This window comes from Bombus bifarius, unplaced genomic scaffold (assembly GCF_011952205.1).
Source record: "Bombus bifarius isolate JDL3187 unplaced genomic scaffold, Bbif_JDL3187 scf7180000008148, whole genome shotgun sequence".
In the NCBI taxonomy this organism is placed as follows: Eukaryota; Metazoa; Arthropoda; class Insecta; order Hymenoptera; family Apidae; genus Bombus; species Bombus bifarius.
The window spans coordinates 626137-636580 of record NW_022884475.1 but is presented as its reverse complement, the minus strand read 5'-3'; the positions used below and the strand labels follow the sequence as shown (position 1 = coordinate 636580).

At 31.3% G+C, this 10444-nt stretch overlaps 1 protein-coding gene across 1 annotated transcript; it reads right to left on the bottom strand.

Annotated features, from left to right (window-relative positions):
- Window positions 1–386: 386 nt before the first annotated feature.
- Window positions 387–10437, bottom strand: LOC117208648. The gene is made up of 13 exons (XM_033449919.1): window positions 10240–10437; window positions 9854–10063; window positions 9560–9760; window positions 9348–9487; window positions 9033–9287; window positions 8805–8960; window positions 8232–8725; window positions 4725–4951; window positions 4432–4613; window positions 4191–4338; window positions 3331–4110; window positions 1900–2129; window positions 387–857 (listed from the first exon to the last, which is right to left on the bottom strand). The coding sequence occupies exons 1-13, from the start codon at window positions 10279–10281 to the stop codon at window positions 530–532; spliced, it is 3393 nt and encodes a 1130-aa protein (XP_033305810.1). The 5' UTR covers window positions 10282–10437; the 3' UTR covers window positions 387–529.
- Between the last annotated feature and the right edge of the window lie 7 nt (window positions 10438–10444).

Sequence of the window (10444 nt, the reverse complement as noted above, 5' to 3'; positions counted from 1 at the left end):
GTGTTAATTGCAATTAATAATTCGTTAACCACTTTCGTATCACTATCATTCGTATCACATGTATCTTTAACGTAAACGCATAGCTTTAATACATTAAAATATAATTAGGCTGCAATATATTACAATACTATATTTTGAGTATTTTATATATCTCTGCATAGTATGCGTACATTCTGTGCATTTTTACACCTCCAAATTTCCTATAAATACATAAAAATCTGCAGTCTAATTATGATGATTCTGAATTTTGGATTATTTATATCGCGATTTAAAAAATGTTCCATTTAGAGTTACTAACGTATAAATACATTAACTATCACAAATATAACGTCACATTCATAACCACCAGTTAAATGATAGGGTGAAAAGAGAAAAATACTGTCGCGTTATTGCCATTGTAACAAGGGTCTGTCCTCATACTTCGGTTCGCTTTTAAACTTACAACATATTTACAAGCAAGCATTTTCAACGGCTGTTCTCGTCGCAAGATCACAATACTGTCTTTTCCTCATACCGATTCATCGTGCTGTCAGTGAAACGCAAATATAAGGATGAGCAAAGGCACCGCTATGATGCATAACAAATAAATAGACGTTCTAGGTTCGCACGTGGAGACAACCACGTATTCTTCGTTCCATTGTGAGTCATTGCCACTCAATGGCAACTCTAAGACCGTCCTCTCGTTGCTGAAGATTTTGAAAGGCAATGAACACTCTGTCGTGCTATTCTTACAGGCGTGTACTGGATTCGAGATATTGTAGAGGGTCTTCAGCAGATCGAAACGTACTCGTAAATAATTCGGCTGAATCTCGTTTTCAGAATTGAAGACGAAGAAATAATATCCGTTCGTAGGTACTCTGAAAAGTAGATTAAACGTCGATAACGATAAAATTTTAACAGACAAGTAAAGATAGAATCATCCGAAATATCCGATTAATTCCACAGACACTTGATAATTTCATACACATTTAACAATAGCAATCGCATTCTCGCGATAAAATAATCCAGACATTGTAATCCATTTGAGTCAAATAATTCCTCAGCAACGAATGTAAATTTGTCGTCACGTATGTTCATAAACATTTTTTGTTCAAAATACAGTTAAAGTATAATACTGAAACGAAAAAAATTCCCTCAAGATTGTTAAATAATTTATTGATATGCCATAAACCGTACGATATCGCACATTCTAATCGTATATTTGGTATTCTTACAGGAATACTTTGCATTTAGGAGCACTTAAATTTTCTTAAGTCTTAGAATTATGCATTCTTGAACCTATGTGCCCCTTCGTATCACATAGCAGCACTCTTAAATTCCCTTAAGGTTTTCAAATTACTTAAACTTAGAATTTTTGCATTTCCTCAAATCTTTAAGTTTCCTAGTTTCGTTTAATCATCCAATAATATCTTTATATCCTTCTTCAACGTTCCATCTACATACTTAAAGCTCTTTTCTCTTAGGTCTTAAATCATTAAACGGAATCTAAAATCTTGGAATCTGGATTCTTAGAACTCTTTAAACAGTTTTACTACTTATTATCAAAGAGCTTCTATACTATCTAATGTCTGTAGAGTTATGGAATATGGAATGAACATTTTTCTCTTTTCTATCTTCCTACTCGTGTGTTACTCATTATCGAAACGTAAAAAACTTAATAGAAATTATACTTCTATCAATATTTCTGAATTATTGATAACACGGGACGTAAACTGGCAAAAATGATCGGAATTCGTAATTTTTATATAAAAATAACCAATTATTTTAGTCTTCGAGGAGGCCTCTCTGTTGCTAAAAGAAATCGTCACGTTATCTAAATGTCTGTTTGCCTTTGAAATCTTATTTCTGCTATCATTTTAAGTATTCATAAATATTTATAACGGTTTATATGCAATATACCTGTATGTAACCGTGTTAGCGAACGAGGCGGTCAAATGTTCGCTTTCGTGTTTTGGCATACAATATCGATGTGGTGTTAAAGGTAAATTCAGAATCAGTCCTTTGCAATCCAAAAGCCGTTCCTCGGAGCTACTAAACGAGCTCCAAAATTCGGAATTACTTCTGTCGTTCAACGTCGTCTCGTTCACGGTACCCCTGTCCTCGGCTATGCCATCTGGATGCAATGTATCCTGATGTAACAGAAATTATAACAATTATAACAATTATATAATAATGCAGCTTTTAAAAGAAATACTTAATCGTAACAATATTTTATCCATTGTACCTCCTATATTAATTCTATATGAAACGACTTTCATTAATTCATACCCTGCTTATAAGCAGACACCTTTCCTCTAATGCTTCCATAATCTTTAATCGTTTCTTTCTATTTGACGTAACGCGATTGAACGATACTTATCAAACAAAGATTCATCTCTCTTATTGTTCCCGAATTGAATCCGCGACAAATATTAACATTGCCTCGAAAATATCCTGATAAGAAAACTCTCGTACATTCTGTTAAATCCACGTGAATAAGTTGCAAACACCGCGAATAATTATGTTGACCTACTAATTTTTAACGAGGACAATACGAGCATCTGACCGTGTCTATCTCTGCACGATAAAATGTCGATTACGATCTATTAAATTGGACCGTTATCGCTGACGTATTTAACGTCGAGTTATTTACCGAATGAAATTGACATCGTGTGATAATCATCCGATCGAATTAGATTTAATCTGAACATAAGTCAACGACTAAACATCTCGTGGTAGCAGCATCCTCCTCCACCTTAAATCTCATTTCGAAACCTTATCGCGCATAATATTACATGCAACTGTTTTTTATCACTAGCTCGATGGAAATTTGCCGCTGTTAATTTATGTCCACGGAAAATTTTCTACAATCTTCCATGCTTCTACCTCAAATTCTTTGGAGTTACGTTTATCCTTTTAGTGATAATATCTTAAATACACACTGTCATAGATATAAGTATTTGGATACTAATTCGTTACAAGACTGTGGAGGTTTATGAAAATCCATATCTTTATGAACATGACTAAAGAAATAGAACTTGGAAATTTTGTATCACCTTCTAAGTATTAGAATGAATATTCCACTTTGAATATTTGATATATTTTTACACATTGTATGCATTTCTGTACTTTTTAAGTTCATATAAATGCATAAATATTCGCAATCAACTTATATTTAGTAGAAACTTCAAGAAATTTTATTGTACTTATTTTTTTACATTATAAGGGAAACATAATGTGAATAAAATAATAAATTTATAATAAAAATAAAAAGTATTCAATTTGTACTAAATATCAGTAGGTATATAAATACTTATGGTCGACAAGGTACATAGAAAGAAGTCATTTTACCTCCTCGATAGCAGCATCGTCATCTTCATCTTCCTCTGTTAATTCCGTATGAAGAGGCGAAGACAGAATCAAGTCTCTTCGTCTTCTACGTTTCTCAGCATCCGAAAGTGTCTGATCGTTCATCGTCTTGTTCACTGCCTGCCATAGAGCTTCTCCCTCAGCACCCTTCTTCTCAATTTCAACCATCAGTTTTTTCAGTATCTTTTTACCCCGATAACCCAAAGAATTGACTTTTTCCAACACATCTCGAAGCACTTCTGCGGATGAAGCTTCCGCTTTTTCGATCTTCTCTTCAGGATTTACTGTCGTCTTCTCTTTGCTCGTCTGACTTTGCAGAAGATTTCCACGCAGGAGTTTTCGGTGTTTTTCTATCAATCCTCCTGTGTCGTTCATAACACTCACTACATTTTTCTTCTTCAAGACTTCTTCAAAAGTTTTCATGAACATATTTTCCATCTGTTTGTTCCTAGTTTTCTGTGAATCATCATGGGGATATTGAGTAGGCGGCTTCTCGATGTTATCAGTTTCCACGAAGGTTCCTTCGTAATGGTGATGAGGGTTCTCCTTCTGCTTCTTTTTCGTGTCGAGCGTTTTGGCGAATAGTTCCGTGAGTATCACTTTCATAGCTTTGGCATCCAACTCGTGACTGTTGTAATGGTGTGTTATGGTGTTCATCGTGTGCTTCGAGCTGTTTAAAGCGTTAACATGGTCCTTGTGATGAAACTGTATACCCTGCTGCACTCTCTTCATTTTCTCTGGCTCATTGCTAGGACTTTCACTCTATGAAACGTACATGAAATTTATATGGTTTTCGTTTTACACCCTGATAACATCGTGCTAATACAATATACGAAAATTACCTCAAGCGAACCATTCACTGTAAGGAAACCGGTCTCTTTAGCAACTTCCAGGAGTTCCTCCAATTCTTCGCTGCTATCGTCACCAATGAAGGCACATTCATGAAGATGTTTGTGACCGCGGATCATGGTTAAAGAAGCACCAGGCCATCTACCATAAAACCCATCAATTTTTACTTTTTATCGATACTTCCTCAATTTTATGCTTTACTTCAACTTCTTTTCACTTTTACATCAATACTACCTCACACAAGTGGATACAGTAACGCTACTACCACGAAGAAGATAGAAGCCCCAATATTCTTTCATGTCGTCCTCTAAAATCAAATGTCTTGTCATAGAAACGGGTAGAAACTCGTTTTCCATTTTTGGTTCATCATTCATCAGATAGGCGTTAAACGTGGTATTAACTTTAATGACTTGACTCTGCGAAGAATTTTTTCTCGATAATCGCATTATACTTAACAATGTTGCGATGAGCCGTGGGATTAGAACATAATAAAAATATGCCTAGAGATAAAATGAGAATGTACTTACTTGACACCACGTGGTAGATACTTTCGCGTCGATAAGCCTTTGATCGGAAACGGTTAATGGATATAGTTGCTCGCAATAAACACGATATCGCAAGTATATCGGCCCAGCCACCAATACCGCAGGAAGAAACATTCCGAGTAAGCATAATCGAAATAATCTCAGAGGCACCTTGTACTGAGACCTACGAGGCTGCCAGTCTCTTGGACGAGCACCGTCCTCTACGAATTGTATAACTTTCATGAGAATCTTTCAGTTCAATGATTACTCAAAATTAATTATAGAAACGAATGATAATGAGTAAAATGATTAGTTACAAGAGTAATTGAAAGTTTCAATTTTATTATATCAGGCATACTTTATTTTCATTTTGCTAAAAATATTTAAGAATATATTCGATATAAATGTAATATAGTTTGACTGTGAAGGATAAATACATAATTAATTCGCAGAAGATGCTCGTTTATTTACTTATTACGTTACATAAATATTCACGCTAAATTACGCAACAGAATTATTTGTCGATCTTCTTTGTTAGATGATAAGATAGATAAGATCTTTGTTAGATGAAAGATAAAATTATGCGAGTCAGCCATGTTATTTTTGAAACTCTACACTCAAAATAAGCTACATAAATTTCATTTATGTCTGTTCGTTATTTAGAAATTTAAAATGGTGTAATCGTATAGTTTTAGCGACTCGTGATTGTGAAGATTGTGACGTAATTACGTGAAGACACATTAATTAATAAAATTTCTTCTTTGTCGACCTTATGTTTCTCGTTTGGGAAAGATTAGTTAAGTTTATTTTCTGAGACTTTGTTGAAACAACTATAAAATATTTTATAACACTTTATAGACTTGTCTTAACAATCATACAATTGATAATCGTAGGAATAAGTGGAAAATTTTCCTTAGAAACGAAAGTTTTTATTTTGGTACGGAGTCACGAGTAACATCAATCCAGGATATTTTGAATCGCTATCTTGTTGACACAGTCTGTAGTAACAAAGTACGTATATTTTGGATTGAGATACATTCACGATAAGTAATAATCAATAATGACGACATACATTCGTATCGTACAAAGACTTGTAACATCTATGGAATCATTCCTTTTGAGGAAGATTTTTAAACTATTCTATTAATATTTTTTAATTAACGCCTATAAATTATGAATGAAAAATATCAAATCAATTGGGACTTATAAAACTAAAATCAAGTAAAAGTTATAACAACTTAGTAATTGTGATTAAATAGGTTAGGGGTTAGGTCTTATGTCTGCGATCGAATGCGCAAGGTTATCAAACTAGTAGTCTTCCGCGAACGTCAAACGTATGTACATATATATATATATATATATATATATATATGTATTTATTAAATTCGATAAGTGCAAGAGCAATAACTTTATCGGTTTGCTTTGAACCTAGCAAAAGTAATAACTCAAACCTATAATATTACCATGATTATTATTTTCTGAACATATGCGCTATTGATTTCTGCAATCTTATACATCTACAAATATGCATGTTTTAAAGAAATATATGTAAGTATAAAGTGATTCTAACTCCAAAAATATAGCTGCCGATAATGCATTTTATCTCAAAATCCATTTTCTTTCATAAAATATTTTTTATAACAAAAACTATATTAACTTTATTGAGTAAAAATAACGACAATGTTTTTATCTATTCTATAAATAGATAAATATGGAATTAAGTGTTTAAGTACTTTATTATAGCTCCTACAATATATAACACTATTTATTCAATCAATATCAATAACATACGAATGTTGTATATTTGAGTTATCTATTGGAACTTTGAAAACAGAAAAAGACACAAAATTAGATAAAATCATTATCATTTCGGTACACTGAACGATAAAAGATATCAGTGCTCTTATTTAACGACGTTTAAATCAGTTTAATCACTCCAATTATTCCCAATTTACCATGATGCATATAAATGCATAAAATATATACATATAAAAACCTTTATATAGGTGCGCTAAGATAAAAATTTAAAAATAAGATACTTATATCTTGCGCGAGAAGAAAGATTATTTACGGTGCTATTATGATCGCTATTATGAGCTACATTAAAGAAGAATATACACGATTAAAGAATGAATGTGTTACATTTCGTTTCAAAGGGCAATACATTTCTTGGCTACTTACAGTGGCTTAAGTAAATACTATCATTACATAATTAGTTAATTCATCTATCAATGCTAATACGATTTTGATAGGCCGTGTTTAAAGCTCTACACTCGATTATAGTATGTATATACATATATGATGTATGTATGCTTTGCAATGCACACATTTCTTAATACCACGTGGTAAAGGAAAAGAATGGAAAGAGAGAATATCATCGCAAAAAGATTAGTAGCTAAAACACGCACTTCACTTTGACTTAATATTTTGCTCAAAAATAGTTAAAATGTATACATATGCGTGATAAATTATTTATTTTAAAACAACGCAATTTATGGAATCAAAACGGGTTATGAAGAAGAAGAACATGAATAGCGATTATCGCTTTACTATTACATCTTCGAAATAATTGATGAAATATACGAACAAAATAAAGCATACCAAGTATATCTATTTTTAATGGCGTCGTTGGCATTCTCCTAGTAGAAACGCGGTATAGACACTCAGAATCACTATTTTCACACGTGGATAGTATTAAAAGCAATAACAGAAACAAACACACATTATATACGTTGATGATTCATTAACAAAAAGATATAATACGTAGTTTGTAAAGAACAGCAATTCTTTTTAAATAAAAATAATCCTTTTTCCAAATTTTTTATTGATTACTACAATTAAAAAGAATGTTTAAATTATTTCTCTTTTTAAAAAAGTTATTAACTTTATTTCCACTGATATTTACAATAAATGTATAATTCATTAAATGAATACATAGTTATATTTATGCAAACGGGAAATTACGTATGTAAATATACGATGCGTATCGTCTGCTGTCAACAGATCAACTGAATCAGTGAACGAATATGTCATGTTTTGTATCAGTATCTTATCAAATTTTACTGTGCTCTGGATAAGCTACGATCTATACGTCTATTTGCACAAAATCATGGCACTATCGTTATCCATCTTTGCCATCAAAATATTGCAGTTATCTAAAGTATGGTAAACACGACCATACGGCACCAAAAGCACACATACGTACATAATTTTCCTTTTTTCCTCAGTTGATGCGAAACTACAAAATACTAAACTACCTAAAAAGTAATATTTGCGCAAAAAATTAATTTTTTAATTTTAAAATATAAAGCTATCACATTTTTTCCAAAATACTACTTACTTCTTCAGTAAATGTATAAATTTTGTTTAAAAGAAATATTTAATATAACATACTTTTATACACAATTCTATACACAAAAAGATAATACAAAAATGCTATAATTACTTGCATGTGTAGGTATAACATTATTTATGATAAATATTATTTGCGACGAGAATCGGATTGCCTATTTTTATCATCATTTGATTTATGTGATCTTTCTCCTCTTCGTCGCTTATTAAGAGGATTTCGAGGATCATAAATTTCAAACCAATCATCGTCTTTTGTACTTGCATCTTTAGCAAGAACAGGTGCTTTTTCTTCACAATGTAATGCATGTATCATCCAAGACTCATCAGCTGGATCAAAATCATCCTCTTTGTTATCTTCTTTTTTTAATGGACTCAGCGATCTTTCTCTTATAGTTTCCTTAGCAGTTTGAAGTTTAGATTTAAACTTGTTTAATAACTCCATTGTGAAGTCCTCGCGACTTTTCCCCTTTTTAGGTAATTTCGACTTTGCTTCTTTATACTTCTCTTGAGTTTCTATATATTCTTTCATAATCTCAGTTTTCTTTACTTCTTTTTCCACCTGATCTTGTCTTAGTTTTTGATCTGCTTCTTTCGCTTTCTTTTCATTTTGAACATCACGTTTAAAATCCCGAATTTGTTTTCTAATTTCTTCTCTGCATAATAGTTAATTGAAAATACTTAAATATACATTAGAAATAAATATTAATAAACAAATATTAATATAAAACATACGCTTTTCTTTTACGTTCTTCATCTCTGTCCTTCCCAAGATAATATTTATCTTCCTTTATCTCTTTATCATCTTCATCATCATCTACCTTATAATTTTCTGTTTTAGAATTTTTCTTTGTATCTCTTAATTTATTTTTTATTCTTTCTTTCATTGCTCTAAAAATACAAAACTTTTAATAAAAGATCTTACTCAATATAATACGATTATAACGTAAATAATAAACCAACTCCTTTTCTTTTTTTATAACTTCTAATTCCTCTTGAGTTTTTTCTTCCACATCGCTTTCCCAATCGCTACTATGGTCGTTTTTTATTTTTTTGTTTGGAGGTCCAGCCAATTCAATAGCTGGTTGTGCACTTAATTTTGGATCAGTTAGGTGATCATGTGCAGACTTGCCTTTACTACTAAACTGTTTATTAAGTATCACAGATTCTTCTTCATCTTCCTCTGCTTCTTCACCAAAGGATAAAAGATTAAAATTTCTGTAACAGAATGTCTCATTATAAAGTATATTATTAATAAAACAAAATGTTCTTTCTTACTTTACTCCTGTTCTTTTAGTTTTTAAACTATCATTTATTTCTTCATTTTTCTTTGATACTATCCTTGGTACAATATCAGAAAATGGATTCTTCAATATTTGTGTTTTTATAATTTTTGGAGGATAAAGTGGTCTATCATCCTGAAATAAAAAAAATATGGAAAAATAGTAGTTGCATTGATTTCTAATACATTCCAACAACACTAAATTTACCTCATCTACAAGCGCTTCTTCAAGTTTAAGCATGTTAAATATAGTTTCTCCAGTAACCTTACCAAAGATAGTATGCTTATTTTGCAACTCTGGTGTGGAACCAAGAGTAAAAAAGAACTGAGAACCGTTGTCATCTTTTCCAGCATTAGCCATAGCAATTAAACCTCTTCGACAAAACCGTAATCTTGTGTGAAATTCATCCTAATGTATACACATATATATATATATATATATATATATAAATCCAACAATTATTTTTTAATAAAACAAATTTTATGTTTCAAGTAAACTCACTTTAAATGGCTGTCCATATATGCTTTCACCACCTTCTCCTGTACCTGTGGGATCACCACCCTGTGCTATAAATCCTTTAATGATTCTATGAAATATGGTGTTATCATAATAGCCTTCCATACATAATTGTATAAAATTTCTACATGCTTTTGGAGTCTCTTTTGCCCATAACTCTAAATCAATGTCACCAACAGTAGTTTTCATCATCACCTATTTAAAATATATTACTTTTGGTAATATAACATGCCATTGAAATAAAGCGTATTATTTAATGATATAAATTATTTAACATTTTAATATAGAAGTTCAAAAATAAATATTATATACAGGTTATGTTTTTAAAAACAGGTATACAATCCATTAAAATATTATGAATTAATACTTACTTTTCCCTTAGTGGGTGGTTCTTGTATATAAATATTACTCATATTTGTAAATCCTCTTTAATAAAAAAGTTATATTTCAACAAATATCAACGAAAACACTTCATATTAAAATTTTAATTCGCTACAATACGTCAACCAAACAGGTGAAAATGTATTACTTAACACCATTGACATAGACTATACATAATATATGTAGACGTATAAT